The 18,715-nt window shown below is 41.5% G+C and overlaps 1 protein-coding gene across 10 annotated transcripts in view; it reads left to right on the top strand.

Annotated features, from left to right (window-relative positions):
* usp48 (ubiquitin specific peptidase 48) overlaps positions 1–18,715 on the top strand; it is a 227,292-nt gene that overhangs the window by 127,898 nt on the left and 80,679 nt on the right. For 8 of the 10 annotated variants that reach the window (XR_011883341.1, XR_011883340.1, XR_011883342.1 and 5 more), the window contains 2 exons: positions 8,893–9,042; positions 9,459–9,659. Coding sequence is in view for 7 of the 10 variants with exons in the window: in XM_072245076.1 (XP_072101177.1) it covers positions 8,893–9,042; positions 9,459–9,659 (351 nt within the window). In the remaining 3 variants the exon portion in view is untranslated. Of the gene's footprint in view, positions 1–8,892; positions 9,043–9,458; positions 9,660–14,873; positions 14,962–15,553; positions 15,659–18,715 lie in introns of those variants that run through there. The other 2 variants (XM_072245083.1, XM_072245084.1) reach the window with 2 other exon arrangements.

Genomic DNA, 18,715 nt, shown 5'->3' with positions numbered 1-18,715 from the left:
CTATCAGTTCTTGGTCATGGGATGCCAAAACCTCTTCAACATCATCTTCGTCAACTTCCACAAGCCAAACTCACTTTGTCCTTACTTCGTTCACCAGGATCGAAACGCTTAATTATGTCTAGTTTTACGCTAAGTGTAACACCCTTACGAGCTCTTTTAGGCTTTTCCGATACCTTAGAACTCATCTTGCAAACCGATGCTCACAGGCACGTATTTAAGCAATGCTGGCGAGAATGCAGTTCCGAATCCGGGGGAGAGCGGCTGCTCGGGGCACATGCTGCTTTTTTTTCGTGCGCTGCCTTTTTTCATAACAGTGAAAACACCTTCTATTAGCGAAAACAGATAACTAATGTAGGTCTTTCGTAACAGTGAGGTGTCGTAGAGCGAATGTTCGAAAAGTGGGGGATTTCTGTACTGATCTGTGTCACAAGTTCACTAACCTTGCTGTTTCTAATACTACGGACATTTAGATAAAGTGCCTTTATTGTCCTTTTAGAATCTAGTGACCTATGCAATTTTTGCTTTTTACTTTTATGCATTCTACTCTTACTTTTTCCTTCATATTAGTTTAAAGCCTCCCCAACAGCACTAGCAAACACTCTCCCTAGGACATTGATCCCAGGCCTGCCCAGATGTAGACCATACAGATGGTACTGGTCCCACCTCTCCCAGAAGCGGTTCCAATGCTCCAATAATCTGAAACCCTCCCTCCTGCACCACTGCTCAAGCCACGTATTCATTCTAGCTATCCTGCTATTCCAACTCTGGCTAGCACGTGGCACCGGTAATAATCCTGAGATGATTACCTTTGAGGTCCTACTCTTTAATTGATCTCCTTGCTCCCTAAATTCAGCTTGTAGGACCTCATCCTGCTTTCTTCCTATATCGTTAGTACCTACATGCACCACGACAGCTGGCTGCTCACCCTCCCCTTTCAGAATGCCCTGCAGCCTTTCCGAGACATCTCTGACCCCTGCACCCGGGAGGCAACACACCATTCTGGAGTCCCTTTTGCAGCCACAGAAGCTCCTCTCTATTCCCCTTACTATGGAATCCCCTACCACAACACTCTATGTGCCACTGTTTTTCTTGCCCTCATGCGCAGCAGAGCAACCCACAGTGCCATGATCCTGGCTACTGCTGCCTTCACCCGATGAGTCATCTCCCCCAACAGACCCCAAAGCGGTAAATCTGTTTTGGAGGGAGATGACTGCAGGAGACCCCTGTACTACCTTCCTGCTACTACTCTTCCTGTTGGTAACCCATTCCCTATCTTTCCTTGGATCCTTAAGCTGCGATGTGATGAACTCACTAAATGTACTATCCACAGCATTCTCAGCATCTTGGATGCTCCAAATAAAAGACAAAGATAACTGGTTTGGGGAACCTTAGTTTTTGAGAGATATAGGAGGCCTTAATTAAGGAAAAAAAGGAGGGGTGTATTATAGGTATCAACAGGTTGGAACAAATGAGATACTTAGAGTATAAGAAATGCAAGAGAACACTTGAAGAAATCAGGAGGGTTAAAAGAAAGCATGACATTGATCTAGCAGAAAAGGTGAAGGAGAATCCGAAGGGCTTCTACAGATATTTTAAGAGCAAAAGGATTGCAAGGGACAGATTAGTCTCCTGGAAGATCAGAATGGTAATCTATGCATGGAGCTAAGAGAGATGGGGGAGATCTTAAATCAAGTTTTTGTGTCTGTATTTACTTAGGAGATGGATGCAGAGTTTATAGAAGTGAGACAAAGCAGCAGTGAGGTAATGGACCTATACATTTTACAGAGGAGGAGGTGTTTGTTGTGTGAGGCAGATCAGGGTGCTCACATCCCCAGGGCCTGACAGAGTGTTCCCTCAGATCCTGTGGGAGGTGAGGGCAGAAATTGCAAGGGCTCTAGAAGAGATTTAAATCATCCTGAGCAGGTGAGGTACTGGAGGATTGGAGAATAGCTTTTGTTGTTCAGCTGTTTAAGAGAGACTTTAAGAATAAATCTGGAACCTGTCATCAGCAGTGGTAAAGTTATTGGAAGGCATTCTAAGAGACTGGATAATTGACTATTTTGATAGACAGGGATTGAGTAGGGATAGTCAGCATGTCTTTGTGTGTGGTAGGTTGTGTCTAAGCAATATTTTAAAGTTTTCGAGGATTTTACCAGGAAAGTGGATGCAGTCAAAGCAGTGGATATTGTGTACATGGACTTCAGCAAGGCATTTCACAAAGTCCTGCCTTGGAAGTTCGTCAGGAAGGTTCAGCTGCTTGGCATTTAAGGTGAGGTAGTAAATTAGATTATGACACGCAGTCCTCTTTTATTGTCATTTAGTAAAGCATGCGTTAAGAAATGATACAATATTTCCTCTGGTGTGATATCACAAAACACAGGACAGACCAAGACTGGAAAAACTGAAAAAACCACATAATTATAACATATAGTTACAACAGTACAACAATACCATAACTTGATGAAGAAATCCATGAGCACAGTAAAGTTCAAAGTCTCTCAAATGTCCCACATCTCACAGACAGGAGAAGGAAGAAAAACTCTCCCTGCCATGCCGACCACAATCCGACTCTGAGTCATCCGAAAACTTCGAGCTCTGATCAGCTCTCCGACACCGAGTACTGATTGCCATCTCTGTCCGAACGATTCAATCTCCTTCTCGGTCACCAAAAGCAGGCAAGGCTGGGGATTTTGAGGCCTACCCTCTGAAAGATTCCCGACCATGCAGTAACGACAGCGGCGAACGAGCGTTTCAGAAATTTCTCCAGATGTTCCTCTGTGCTTTCACGTCCATTCTCCATCAAAATTAGATTAGACATTGGATTTGTGGTAGAAGTCAGAGAGTGGTAGTAGATGGTTGCCTGTGTGACTGGAGGCCTGTAACTAGTGGAGTGCTGCAAGGATGCTCCAGAACATCAACCTCACTCATATTGTCCTCACAGTCATCAAGTTCCCTCTCATTGGTGAATACCGAGGAGAAGTATTCATTGAGGAACTCGCTCACTTCCACAGCCTCCAGGCACATCTTCCCACCTTTATCTCTAATCGGTCCCACCTTCACTCCTGTCATCCTTTTGTTCTTCACATAATTGAAGAATGCCTTGGGGTTTTCCTTTACCCTACTCACCAAGGCCTTCTCATGCTCCCTTCTTGCTCTTCTCAGCCCCTTCTTAAGCTCCTTTCTTGCTACCCTATATTCCTCAATAGACCCATCTGATCCTTGCTTCCTTAACTTCATGTATGCTGATTTCTTCCACCTGACTAGATTTTCCACCTCACTTGTCACCCATGGTTCCTTCACCCTACCATTCTTTATCTTCCTAACCAGGACAAATTTATCCCTAACATCCCGCAAGAGATCTCTAAACATCGACCACATGTCCATAGTATATTTCCCTGAAAAACATCATCCCAATTCACACCTGCAAGTTCTAGCCTTATAGCCTCATAATTTGCCCTTCCCCAATTAAAAATTTTCCTGTCCTCTCTGATTCTATCCTTTTCAATGATAATGCTAAAGGCCAGGGAGCGGTGGTCACTGTCCCCCAGATGCTCACCCACTGAGAGATTTGTGACCTGACCCGGTTCGTTACCTAATACTAGATCTAGTATGGCATTCCCCCTAGTCAGCCTGTCAATATACTGTGACAGGAATCCATCCTGGACGCACTTAACAATCTCTGCCCCATCTAAACCATCAGAACTAATCAGGTGCCAATCAATATTAGGGAAGTTAAAGTCACCCATGATAACAACCCTGTTATTTTTGCACCTTTCCAAAATCTGCCTCCCAATCTGCTCCTCGGTATCTCTGCTGCTACCAGGGGGCCTATAGAATACTGCCAATAGAGTAACTGCTCCCTTCCTGTTCCTGACTTCCACCCATACTGACTTCAAAGAGGATCCTGCTACACTACCCACCCTTTCTGTAGCTGTAATAGTATCCCTGACCAGTAATGCCACCCCTCCTCCCCTCCCCCCCATCCCTTTTAAAGCACTGAAATCCAGGAATATTGAGAATCCATTCCTTCCCTGGTGACAGCCAAGTCTCTGTAACGGCCACTACATCATAATTCCATGCATGTATCCAAGCTGTCAGTTCATCCCCTTTGTTCCTGATGCTTCTTGCATTGAAGTACACACACTTTAGCCCTTCTACCTTACTACCTTTACACCCTTTATTCTACTTCTCTTTCCTCAAAGCCTCTCTATATGTTAGATCTGGCTTTATTCCATGCACTTCTTTCACAGCTCTTGCACTCCGGGTCCCATTGAACCATGCTAGCAAACCTACCTGCAAGGATATTAAATCCTCCTGAACCATGCTAGCAAACCTACCTGCAAGGATGTTGCTCCCCCTCGAGTTCAGGTGCAACCCATCCAATCTGTATAGGTCCCACCTTCCCCAGAAGAGATCCCAATGATCCAAAGATCTAAAACCCTGCCCTCTGCACCAACTCCTCAGCCACGCATTCAACTACCATCTGCTCCGATTCTTACCATCACTATCACGGAGCACTAGCAGCAATCCTGAGAAAGCCACCCTTGAGGTCCTGTTCTTCAGCCTACTGCCTAATTGCCAAAACTCACACTTCAGGACCTCATCCTTCTTCCAGCCTATGTCGTTGGTCCCAACATGTATCACGACTTCTGGTTGCTTTCTCTCTCGTACCAGGATGTCGTGCACATGGTCAGAGACATCCCGGACCCTGGCACCCAGGAGGCAGCAAACCATGGGGGTGTCTTTCTCACGTCCACAAAATCTCCTGTCAGCTCCCCTGGCTATAGAGTCTCCAATGACGACAGCTCTCCTCTTCTCCGTCCCACCCTTCTGCACCACAGGGTCAGACTCAGACTTATCATCCAGATTGTTCATGTAGATTATTTTTTTTTATTAATTGCAATCATGAACAATAACCAGATAAGAAATGCTGATTAAGTCAACTGGTTCCCAAAGGGAATTCTGATAGGCCAATCAGATGGTTCACTGCTGCCCAGCGATAGAACACAAAAAAAGCATATGTACAATTAAGAAACATTAAAAAATAGTAGAAATACTGGAGTCATGATGATCATGATGAAGTCTGCTGGAGAGAGACATTCATACACCTGCTGTCCTCCATAATTCAAAGAGTCTGAAGGATAAGGTTGCAGGGTGACAGAACGTGGCAAGAGCACTTGGAACTAAAAACTAATCCCTACCAGGAGAAAACAGCCCCTGTACTTTCCGCACTGTTCTCCAGCAGTTTAAGGACTAAGTCCAGCCAGAATATAACTTACAAGTGCTCTTGAAAGTCAGGTATTAACCCTATCTACCAACAACCAAGCATTGCCATCCTGGTCCCCTTCATGATAGCTTATGAAGAAGCATGTGATTTCCCTTCCAGAGATGATAAGTGTTTGTGCACTTGACCCTTGAAGGCTTGGACCCCATCGTTGCAGGTGTTTCCAACCACAGCATCTGGAAGGCTGTTCCAAATTCTGATAGCACAGTGAAGGAAGCTTCTATAAAAGTGTGTAGGTTCTCGCATGACAAACAACAATGGACCCAGCACTGATATCTGTGGCACTCCACTAGTCACAGGCCTCTAGTCAGAGAGGCAACCATTTACCACTCTCTTGCTTCTCCCACAAAGCCAATGTCTAATCTAATTTGCTACCTCATCTTGAATGCTGTGCGAATGAACCTTCTTGACCAACCTCCTGTAAGGGACTTTGTCTAGCTCCTTGCTAACATCCATGTAGACAACCTCCACTGCCTTGCCTTCATCCACTTTCCTGGTAACGTCCTTGAAAAACTATGTAAGCTTGGTTAGACATGACCTATCACGCATGAAGCCATGCTGAATATCCTTAATCAGTCCATGTCGATCCAAATACTCATATATTCAGTCCCTTGGAATACCTTCCAATAACTTTCCCACTGCTGATGTCAGGCTCATTGGCCTATAATTTCCTGTTTATTTTTAGAGCCTGTCTTAAACAGCAGAGCAATATTGGCTATCCTCCAATCCTGTGGTATTTCATCTGTCACTAAGGATGATTTGAATATACCTGCTAGGGTCCTGACAATTTCTGCACTTGGTTCCCACAGAATCCAAGGGAATACCTTGTTAGACCCTCGGGACTTAAACACCCTAATTTGCCTCAGGACATCAAACACCTCTTATTCTGTAATCTGTACAGTGAAGTTGATGTCACTTTGCTTCACTTCTATGAACTCTGTGTCTGTCTCCTGAGTAAGTACAGATGCAAAAATTCATTTAAGATCTACCCTATCTCTTTTGACTCCACATGTGGATTACCATTCTGATCTTCCAGAAATCCAATTTTGTCCCTTGCAATCCTTTTGCTCTTATAATGCAGTTGCAAGAAGAAGTTTGTGAACCCTTTGCAATTACTGTTTTTCTGCATTAGTTAGTTATAAAATGCGGTCAGATCTTTGTGTAAGTCACAATAATAGACAAACACAATCTGCCTAAACTAATAATACAGACCAATTATACTTGTCATGTCTTTATTGAACAGATTGTTTAATCACTCACAGTCCAGGCTGGAAAAAGTATTTGAACCCTTGTATTTAGTAACTGGTAGAACCTCCTTTAGCAGCGATAACCTCCATCATACATTTCTTGTAGCTACTGGTCAGATTTGCACAATGGTGAGGAGCTATTTTAAATCATTTCTCCATACAAAACTGTTTCAGTTCTTCAATATTTCTGGGATACCTTGTATGAACAGCCTTCTTCAGGTCATGGCACAGCACCTCAATTGGATTCTGACTTAGCCATTCCAAAACACAAATTTTCTTCTTTTTAAACTATTCTGTTGTTGATTTACTCTTATGTGTCAGATTATTATCTTGTTGCATCATCCAGCTTCTAAACTTCAGGTGATGGACTGCTACCTTGACATTCTCCTGTAAAATGGCTTAATACAATTTTGAATTCATTATTCCCTCAAGGATTGCAAGCTGTCTAGGCTCTCAGGCAGCAATGCAACCCCAAGCCATGATGCTCCTTCCATCATGCTTCACAGTTGTCATGACGTTTTAGTGTTGGTGTGCAGTGCCCTTTTTCCTCCAACATAACGGTGTGCATTTCTGCCGGAAAGTTCAACTTTGTCTCATCTGTCTATAGAACATTGTCCCAGAAGCGTTGTGGAACATCCAGGTTGTCTTTTGCAAACTTGAGACGTGCAGCAATGTTTTTTTTTGGAGAGCAGTGGTTTTTTCAGCTTTGGAATGTCCTTCCTTGAACACCATTCTTGTTCAGTGTTTTTCTTCTAGCGGACACATGAACAGAGACTTTAACAAGTTCTAGAGATTTCTGCAGGTCTTTTGCTGTTACATAGAAAACCTACAGTTACCCTTGGATTCTTTTTCACTTCCTTCAACATTGCATGTTGTTTTCTTGGTGTGATCTTTACAGGTTGCCCACTCCCAGGAAGAGTATCAACAGTACTGAACTTCCTCCATTTGTAGACAGTTTCTCTTATCATGTACTGATGAACATTCAGATCATTAGAAATGCTTTTGTAGCCTTTTCCAGCTTCGTGCATCTCTACAATTCTTCTTCAAAGGTCCTTTGAAAGTTGTCTTGATCGCGGCATCGTGCACATATTGATCGAGGCATGGTGCACATAACAGATCTTTCTTGAGAATAGCAGACTCTGTCAGTAACCTGACTTTGTGTGTCTTTTTATAGGGCAGGGGATCTCTATAACCCACACCTCCAATCTCATCTCATTGATTGGAACATCTGACTCCAAATAGGTTTTGTAGAAAGCATGACTTCAGAGATTCACATAGCGTTTTGAACCTGGACTGTGATTGTTTCAATGGTGTACTCAGTATTGATGAGAAGTACAAATGTTTGTGTGTTATTAGTTTAGGCAGATTGTGTTTGTCTATTATTGACTACATTTTGTGAGTAATTAATGTAGAAAATCAGATAATTGCAAAGAGTTCACAAAATTTTTCTTGCAACTGTATCTGTAGGATCCCTTAGCATTTCCTTCACCTTGTCTGTTAGGGCTACATCATGCCTTCTTTTCGTCCTCCTGATTGCTTTCCTGAATGTTGTCTTGCATTTCTTATACTCCATAATGTTCTCATTTGTTCCTACTTTTGATCTCCTATTTTTTTTCTTAACCAAGGCCTCAATATCTCTTGGAAACCAAGGTTCCCTACACCTGTTATCCTTACCTTATATTCTGACAGGCACATTCAAACTTTGTACTCTCAAAATTGTACTTTTTGCTGACTTCCCACTTACCAAGTACACCTTTGCCAGAAAACAGCCTGCCCCAATACACACTTGTCAAATCCTTTCTGATATCATTAAAAATTGGACTTTCTTCAATTTAGAATCTCAACCCGAGGACCAGGCATATCTTATATTTCTCATCAATGTTATCAGATATATTGCCCTTATATCTCCAAGCAGCTCCACCCCTACACAATGCTCTGTGATGCAGTTGTTTCCGGTCCCAGCCTCTTAGTTATTCCCGAATAACATTGCTATACCACACTAACCATGCTGGCAAAGCCTTGAGCTCTGGAAGTTAAACTTCAAACTTTTACTCCCCTCTGCCTCTTTTTAAGGTTTTGGTGAAGTTTTTGATCATGTCCAAATATTTTCTTTAGTTGGCTGTGTCATATTTGACTAAACACATACATGTAGTTTTACTATATTAAAGTGTCCATGTAAGTTCAAGTTGTGGTTACTATTCATGCCATGTCCATTCAAAGCAAGATTCCTATTGTTCCTTTTGTTATATCATTATATGTTAAACTGTTATTGTTATATGGTAGAATTGTATTTCCATTGGTTATAAACAGTAAACCCATAGTTAACTCACTTTCCAAAGGATTTTCCTTCCCTTTTTTCAGCACATCTACAGAAAATGGTTGAACGTGACAACAAAAAATTTGAAGAATGGTGCATGGAAATGGCTGAGATGAGGAAGCAGAGTGTAGACAAGGGCAAAGCCAAGCACGAGGAAGTGCAAGAACTCTTTAACATGTTACCAGCAAAAGAAGGTATGTATATTTTAAAAGATGGAGTTTTTTAATATGCACACCTATATAAAAGATTTCATTTGAAGGAGGAGTTTCAGCCGCTTGAAATATTTGTATGCAATCAAGAGTCAGTAATGCAGGCCAAATTATATAGATAATGATAACTGAATTGTAGCAGTGCATAGGTGGGAAGGGCAGTGTTTGCAGATGTTACTGTATTACTGAAATAGAGGTCTTTCTGTCAGGCACAGATTAAATTTGGAAGTGTGGCTAGATGTTGGAACATAGTTGGTGTTAAAGGTTGATTGGAGATTCCAATCATGAAAGAAGTTTGCTAACTGTTTCAGACATTGAAAATGTTTAAGTTCATATCTTTTTACAAGGTAGTGTTGCTAGTTTAAAATCAGGATCTAAAAGTTACCTATTATTTGTTGTAGGAGAGCATTATGAATTTCTACCAGTAGACTGGCTACGAAAATGGCTGGATGACTCTGCAGCAACAAAGCCAATTGATAATTCTCAGCAGTTATGTGCACATAACAGATTGACTCCTGATAAAATTTGTGATGTTAAAAGGATTTCTCAGAAGGCAGCTGACATCTTCTATGCCAGATATGGAGGTGGCCCCAGATTAGATGGTAAGTAGTTCATTTTCATATGAACCATTAATTTTAATCTATGCTTCAGCTTCCAGGACCACTGGTGCATCATGAGAGCTTGAGGAACAACACCTCAACTTTCAGTTAGGTATAATACAGATAGCCTTCTGGATCCCACGTTTTATGATATTCAGCCTTTCCAGCATTTGCAATTTTTCGTATATTTTTGCATAACTGAGTACTTAGCTTTCCAAGAAGTACTGAGTATTTTCTTCCAAAACAAAAACCTTTCACTCATTTTGTTACTGCTACTCGTTCTCCCTTCTCCCTTCTCCCTTCTGTAGTATACCATATTTTCATTTGCATTCTTTTCTCACTTCAGTTTCCCTGTATTTTAAAACTCAGTTCAGCTGTTCCTAATTCTGATTTAAAACTTGTGGCACTAACTTTTTCCCTTCACAGATACTGCCTTATGTATTATTTCCAGCACTTTTCATTTCATTTCAGGATTCCCAGTACATGGAGTATTCTGTTTTATAAATTTCTTACAACCTCTCTTGTTTATATGTACAATGTTCTCTACAGTGAAAGAAAACTCCTTATAACAGTCAAAAGTGGCTAGGAATTATAGATATATAAATATGGGTATGTGATTGACATGCAAAACACAATGTTAATTTATAGAGGGGCAAACTTTCAAGCAGAGCAGTTAAGTCAATATTATTGAGAAACTTGTTTGGAACACAGAATTCTGGTCGTAATCTTATTGCTCATTATTTGAATTAATGTCCTGTCAGATGAAAAAGTGCTCATGAATTCCAGCTTGATAATTTGGTAAACAGGTTTGACCAGACTACATTTAATGGGGACTAATGGAAGTATTGTGTGCTATTACTCTTCCAAGATTCTTTTATCTTGGATTCATTTCAGCTGTATCATAATTGTTTCTATGTTTCACATTGGTGCTATCTGGAATTATTTTGAACACACTCGCACCCACTTGCACTACTGTCAAAAAGTCTTAGCTACCTTGGACCTTTTATATAAATTTTGTTTTAGATGTTTATTTTGTCTTCTGGATTATTGTGTCAGTAGAAAAGAGCACATTTTAGATTTCCAAACATTCATTTTCAAAAATATTAATTGTTGCAGGGAGAAATCTTTGTATTTTGTTAAAGCAAGTAATGCATTAAGAAATAGACCACTTTTAAAAATAAAAACTTGATTACTTTGTAGCTATATAGCCTAGTTCTTGATAAAAACAAAGATAACAAACAGGTGCTAAGAAAGAACATGAAAGTTGTTCAGAGAAAACATCAATCCCCCCACCCCCGCACAAAAAAGAACAGCGACAAGTTCAACAACCCCCAAAACCCCTCTTTTTGCACGAAACTGAACAAGGAACATCATCCTCCAAAAAACAAGCCCTCCTTCACACAAAAAACCAACAGGACATCAACCCTCAAACCCCCTCTCCTCACACAACAAAATAGAAAAGGAACACGTGATTAAAAAAGCACAGAATATAAAAACCATAAACCTGGAAAAATCCACAGTACGTAAACTCAATAGTCCAATCCATAAATGCGGAACCACTGACATTCATCAAAAGAGTGGGACACCACATGAGGCAGAGAGGCCTACCCACCTGCCACAGGGAGACACACAGCGATAGGCTGCTGACAGGCCCTTTCTCGGCAGCAATCAAAAGGAAGGCAGTCAGTGCTGATCTCTCCCTCGCCTTCCGCATTCACCTCAATGTTTCAATCTTCCTTGATGCTTTTATTGGCGATTAATGGACGCTTTAACCAGCACACTGGAGTCGAACATCAGCTCGCGCCCTGCCATGAAGTTTCTTTGCAATGAGGCTGTCCTAGTTATGACCTCGTGGAGTACATGCTCGCTTCCCGGAATCTGCTCGGAGATGGCAAAGCACCGGATTACTAAACCAATCTTGCAACTGTATACTGCAAGCTCTAACAGTCCCAGAAACATATACAAGAAGTAAAGAAGACATTCTCATGAGCTCTCTGAGGGATGTCGACCAAGTGAGTGTTGTACAGTGGTGCCATCTTGATGAATGAGGTAATGAGTTGAATTAGCTAAACTGATTTAACTGAAGGAATCAAACTGGGTAAAGGACAAACAGTCTAAAAGGTGAAGGTGTGGCAGATGTGACTGTTTAACCTCCAAATCATCAATTCTTATACCATGGCAAGAGTGAGCTTAGTAACAAGAAACAAGGTGGTCATCCTGCATCAACAGGGTTATTTCAAAGCAGATAAGTGTTTAAAGATGTGCTGTCCAAGCTCTTCTGAAGAAGCACTAGGAAATGGGCAAGTTTCAATGTCTGAGGTTACGCATTGTATCGGAGGGATAGGAAGGTAGGCAGAGATGGTGGCATCTGGGAAGAATGGCATCAAATCAGTAGAAAAATGTGACATAGGATCAGAAGATGTTGAATCCTTGTGGGTTGGGTTAAGAAACTGCAAGGGTAAAAGGACCCTGATGGCAGCTATATACAGACCTCCCAGCAGTAGCTTACAATGGAAAATAGAAAAGGTGTGTCAAAAGGGCAATGTTATGATAGTCATGGGAGATTTTAACTTGCAGATAGATTGAGAAAATCAGGTTGGTAATGGATCTCAAGGGAGTGAGTTTGTTGAATGCTTACGAGATGGCTTTTCAGAGCAGTTCATCCTTGAGCATACAAGGAGATCCACTATACTGGATTGAGTAGTATGTGATGAACCAGAGGCGATTAAGGAGCTTAAGGTAAAAGAACCCTTAGGAAGCAGTGATCATAGTATGATTGTGTTCAACTTGAAATTTAATAGACAGTAAATCCTGATTTAGCAGTATTTCAGTGGAGTAAAGGAAATTACAGTGATGTGAGAGAGGAGTTCGCCAAAGTAAATTAGAAGGAAATGCTGGCAGGCATGATGGCACAGCAGCAATGGCCTGAATTCCTGGGGAAAATGCAGAAATCAGAATGGATGGATTCCAAAAACAAAGATGTACGCAGATGGTGAAATAGTGCAACCACGGCTAACAAGAGAAGTCAAAGCTAATGTAAAAGCAAAAGAGAGGGCATACAACAAAGCAAAAATTAGAGGGAAGATAGAGGATTGGGAAGCTTTTAAAAACCTACAGAGAGCAACTAAAAAAATCACTAGGAGGGAAAAGATGAAATATGAAAGCAAGCTAGCAAACAATATCAAAGTGGATAGTAAAAGTTTTTTCAAGTATGTAAAAAGTAAAAAAGAGATGAGATTGGATATAGGACCATTAGAAAATAAGGCCGAATAAATAATAACGGGGGACAGGGAGATGGCAGATGAACTAAATGAGTATTTTGCATCGGTCTTCACTTGGAGACACTAGCTATGTGCCAGATGTTGAAGGGTGTGAGGGAAGAGAAGTGAGATCTGTTACTATTACAAGCAAGAAGGTGCTCAAAAAGCTGAAAGACCTAAAGGTACATAAGTCACCCGGACCAGATGAACTGCACCCTAGTGTTCTGAAAGAGGTAGAAATTGTGAAGGTATTAGCAACGATCTTGCATAAATCATTGGAATCTGTCATGGTGCCAGATGGAAAATTGCACATGTCACTCCACTCTTTAAGAAAGGAGGAAGGCAGCCGAAAGGAAATTATAAACCAGTTGGCCTGACCTCAGTAGTTGGGAAAACGTTGGAATCAATTGTTAAGGATGAGGTTATGGAGTACTTGGTGACACAGGACAGGATAGGACAAAGTCAGCATGGTTTCCTTAAGGGAAAATTTTTCCTTGACCAAGCTGTTGGAATTCTTTGAGAAGATTACAAGTGGGATAGATGAAAGAGATGCAGTGGATGTTGTATGTTTGGACTTTCAGAAGGCCTTTGACAGGGTGCCACATATGAGGCTGCTTACCAAGTTAAGAGCCCATGGTATTACAGGAAAGTTACTGGCATGGTTAGAGCATTGGCTGATTGGTAGGAGGAAGTGAGTGGGAATAAAAGGATCCTTTTCTAGTTGGCTGCCAGTAATAAGTGGTGGTCCACAGGGGTTTGTGTTGGGACTGCTTCTTTTTATGTTGACTTAGATGATGGAATAGATAGGTGGCTTTGTTGCCAAGTTTGCAGATGTTATGATGATTGGGGCAGGTAATGGCAGAAGGACTTTGACAGATTTGGAGAATGGGCAACAAAGTGGCCAATGAAATACAATGTTGGAAAATGCATAGTGATACACTTCAGTAGAAGAAATAAATGCACAGACTATTTTCTAAATAGGGAGAAAATCCAAAAATCTGAGATTTAAAGGGATTTGGAAGTCCTTGTACAGAACACCCAAAAGGTTAACTTGTAGGTAGAGTTGGTGGTGAGGAAGGCAAATGCAATGTTAGCATTGATTTCAAGATGTGTAGAATACAAGAATAGGGATGTGATGCTGAGGCTTTATAAGGCACTGGAGATGCCTCACCTTGAGTATTGTGAACAGTTTTGGGCTCCTCATCTAAGAAAAAATATGCTGGCATTGGAGAGGGTTCAGAGGAGGTTCACTAGGATGATTCTGGGAATGAAAGGGTTATCATACGAAGAACATTTGATAGCTCTGGGTCTGTACTTGCTGGAATTTGGAAGGATGAGAGGGATCTCATTGAAACCTTTTGATGTTGAAAAGCCTAGACAGAGTAGATGTGGAAAGGATGCTTCTCATGATGGCGGAGTCTAGGACAAGAGGGCATGGCCTCAAGATAGAGAAGTGTCCATTTAAAACAGAGACGCTGAAAAATTTCTTCAGTCAGAGAGTGGCGAATTTGTGGAATTTCTTACCAAAGACAGCTGTGGAGGCCAAGTTGTTAGGTGTAATTAAGGCAGTGAGTGATAGGTTTTTGATTAGACATGGCATCAAAGGTCTTCTGGTCTAAGGTTGAGGACCAGAAAAACTAGTTGGCCACAGTAACGGAGTGCAGCAGATGAGAGATGCATCAAGCTGACATCTGTTCTAAATTGGAAGAAGTCCAGCATTATTATCAGCTTTGAACTTATAGAAACCACTGGAACCCCAGTACATCCCTCTATAGTCTGTAGAAATCTTGTCAGAAGTGTTCATCATGGAGAATTTTGCCAAAAAGCCATTCTTCCAAAGTGGAAACAAAGCCAAGAGACTCGCCCACACACAAAAATATAAAGATTGGGTTGCTGAACAATAGCAGCAAGCGCTCTGGACTGATGAGTCAAAATTTGCAATTTTTGTCTGAAATAGGAGGCATGTCCATAGAAGAACTGGAGAGCACTACATGGATGAGTGTCTGTAGTCAACGGTGAAGCATGGTGGAGGTTCCCTGCTGCAGGTTTGTGGCTTCATTTCTGTAAATGGAGTTGATGATCTTGTTGAAGTTAATGGAATCCTCAGTGCTGAGAAGTACAAGCAGATTCTCATCCATCACGCAATGCCATCAGGGAGGCGTCTGATTCGGCTCAAATTTATTCAGCAGCAGGATAATGACCCCAGTCACCTGGCCAAAGTCTTTAAAGAGCTATCTTCAGCGAAATGAAGAACACGAAGTTCTGCAACAAATGGTATGGCCTCCACATCATCAGCGCGGTTTGGGAATACCTGGAGAGGAAACCCAAGTCTGCATAAGAACTGTGGCAAGTTCCCTAAGCTGCTTGGAACAACGTACCATCCAATTTTCTTATAAAACTGTATGACAGTGTACCAAAGAGAATTTATGCAGTTTTGAAGGTGAAAGAGTGGTCACATCAAATATTTTTGTTTTACTGCTTACTGTTCTTTGTAGTAGATTTTTGGATACTTAGAAACTTTTCGTTATTTTTGAAAGCATCTTCGTTTTACAGAATTTTTTTTACATATGCCTAAGACATATACTGTAAGTGTGTGTGTGAATTCATAATAATAAATACCCCCACTCTCTCTGTAAGGTCCAACAGTATGGTAGATTTTCAACAAACCATACCATAATGAAGACAAAAAAGCATTCAAGACAAGTCAGGAAAATGATAATAGAGAAGCACAAATCTGGGAAAGTGCAAGAGTATTTCAAAGGGACTGAACATATCATGGAGCTCAGTGCAGTACATCATGAAAAAGTGGAAAAAAAGACATGAAACGACAGCCACACTACCTAGGTCAGGCCGCCCCTCTGAATTTAGTCACTGGAGAAGAATGGCACCTTCAAGGGAGACTACTGTGATGCCAGCAGTCACTCTGAGTGAGCTGCAAAAGTCAGTGCTGCAACTAGAGAAGTTCATGACTGTGCAATCTCTAAGGCCTTGCACAAAAAGGGTATATATTGAAGAAGCCCTGGCTAAAATAAGCATATTCATGCTTTGCAAAGTCTTTCCAGGCATTACTTAGAAGATACCGTAAAGATGGAGAAGAATGTCTTGTGGCCAGATGACACTGAAGGTCAACATTTTGGCTTTAACATGAAGTGGTACGTATCGCGTAAATCTAATACTGCGCATCAGCCACATAACATCATCCCTACTGTAAAGCACGATGGAGGCAGCATCATGCTATGGGAATGCTTTTCAGCAGCAGGCATTGGAAATCTGATCAGGATTGATGGGAAGATGAATGTTGCTAAGTACAGAGGGGTCCTAGATAAAAGCCTACTAACCTCTGTCAGCAAGTTTAAACTGGGACGGAAGTTAGTCTTTCAATGACCCAAAGCACACTGCCGGAGGAGTAGCTTCAAGTGAAGAAAATAGATATCCTTGAATGTCCCAATCAGAGTCCTTACCTTAATCCAATCGAACATCTCTGGTAAGACCTCAAGATTGCTGTCCACTGCTGCGCCCCAACTAACCTGGCACAACTTGAGCAATTTTGCAAGGAGGAATGGGAAAATCTTGCTCCATCACGTTGTGCAACGTTAATAGAGACTTATCCAAAATGACTGCTGGCTGTAATAGCTGCGAGAGGTGATTCAACTAAGTACTGAGCAAAGGGGGGGTTAATACCTTTGAACTGCTGACATTTTGATTTTTGAATTTTTAGTTTTATATGCCTTACAATTTTCCCTTATGATTAGATTAGATTAGATTATGAGGACACTCAGTCCTCGTTTATTGTCATTTAGAAATGCATGCATTAAGAAATGATAAAATGTTCCTCCAGTATGATATCACAGAAACACAGGACAGACCAAGACTAAAACTGACAAAAACCACATAATTATAACATATAGTTAGAACACTGCAAAGCAATACCGTAATTTGATAAAGAGCAGACCATGGGCACGGTAAAAAAAAAGTCTCAAAGTCCCGATAACCCTATCATCTCACGCAGACGGTAGAAGGGAGAAACTCTCCTTGCCATGAACCTCCAGCGCCGCAAACTTGCCGATGCAGCACCCTGGAAGCACCCGACCACAGACGACTCTGAGTCCGTCCAAAAACTTCGAGCCTCCGACACCGAGCACCATCTTTGCCGAATGCTTCAACCCCGCCCCGGCCGCCAAGCAACAAGCAAAGCCAAGGACTCAAGGCCTTCCCCTCCGGGGGTTCTGGATCACACAGTAGCAGCGGCAGCTAAACAGGCATTTCAGAAGTTTCACCAGATGTTCCTCCGAGCTCTCACGTCTGTCTCCATCAAATCAGGATTGTGCACGGCACCTGACTTGGCAGATAACAGATATGCATCACCAGAGTGGCCGCTGCGCGTTGCGTCATGCCGCCGTCTTCTGTTCTGTACCACTTCCCTGAATTTGATGTTGAAAATTGGAGGATCACCTGTTTTCAATAGATTCATAAGAATAAATACCCCTTTCTCTTTATATATAAAAGAATTACCCTCGGTTCAACCCAGTTATTTTAGTCTGTGGTAATCAAAGCAGTCCTATAGTCACATTTGAGGACCTAATCCCATATTAATTGACATCCGTTAATAGCTTTTCTCTAGCTGTGTCTATGCTTGTTTCTTACCTGTCTTACAAAAAAAAAATCACACTCAACCCTTTCCCATTCATCACTGTTTCAGAAGCTAGGTACAAACCAGAAAACTTAGCATTCCATAACACTGCTGGGAATAGAGCTCATTCAGCCACTGTTATTCCCTGGTTTACGTTCAGAAGGCTGAGTAGGTCTTATATTTGTCTTCTATTTGCCGGCTTCTATGATCAGCTTAATTTGTTTGAGGAACTTCAGAAATAGAAGCAAGCATAGGCCACCTGGTCAATCGAGCCTGCTCCACAGGTCATAAAGATCATGGCTGATTTGGTTGTGGACTTATCTCCTTATACCATGCATTTTCTTCATAACCCTTAATTCCTCTTTCTAACTGTGTCTTGAGTATTTTTAAGCCTCTAACCTTTCTCCAGGCAGAGAGTTCCACAGATTCATGACTTTTTGGGAAAAGCAATAGTGGTTCATCATTTCCATCCTAAATCTATCCCCAAATCTTTAGACTCTATCCCCTAATTCTAGTCTCACCTACCAATGGAAACAACTTTCCTTCAACTATCTAATCTATCTCTTTCAAGTCAAATCAAGTCACTTTTTATTGTCATTTCGACCACAACTGCTGGTACAGTTCACAGTTAAAACAAGACAACGTTTTTCAGGACCATGGTGCTACATGAAACAATACAGAAACTACACTGAACAACGTAAAACAACACAAAAATTACACTAGACTACAGACCTACCCAGGACTGCATAAAGTGCACAGAACACTGCAGGCATTACAATAAATAATAAACAAGACAATAGGCACAGTGGAGGGCAGTAGGTTGGTGTCAGTCCAGGCTCTGGGTATTGAGGAGTCTGATGGCTTGGGGGAAGAAACTGTTACATAGTCTGGCCGTGAGAGCCCGAATGCTTCGGTGCCTTTTGCCAGATGGCAGGATGGAGAAGAGTTTGTATGAGGGGTGCTTGGGGTTCTTCATAATGCTGTTTGCTTTGCGGATGCAGCGTATGGTGTAAATCTATATATAAACTTAAATTTATACATATGTAAATTTATACCTATATCATAAGTTTATATATTTCTTTAAGATCCCCTTTTATTCTTCTGAATTCCAGTGAGTAGTCATAGGCTTAACCCCCTTATCTCCAAAATCAACCAGGTGAACCTCCTCT

This window comes from Mobula birostris, chromosome 27 (assembly GCF_030028105.1).
Source record: "Mobula birostris isolate sMobBir1 chromosome 27, sMobBir1.hap1, whole genome shotgun sequence".
NCBI classification, from domain to species: Eukaryota; Metazoa; Chordata; class Chondrichthyes; order Myliobatiformes; family Myliobatidae; genus Mobula; species Mobula birostris.
This window is presented reverse-complemented; position numbering and strand designations above follow the sequence as displayed.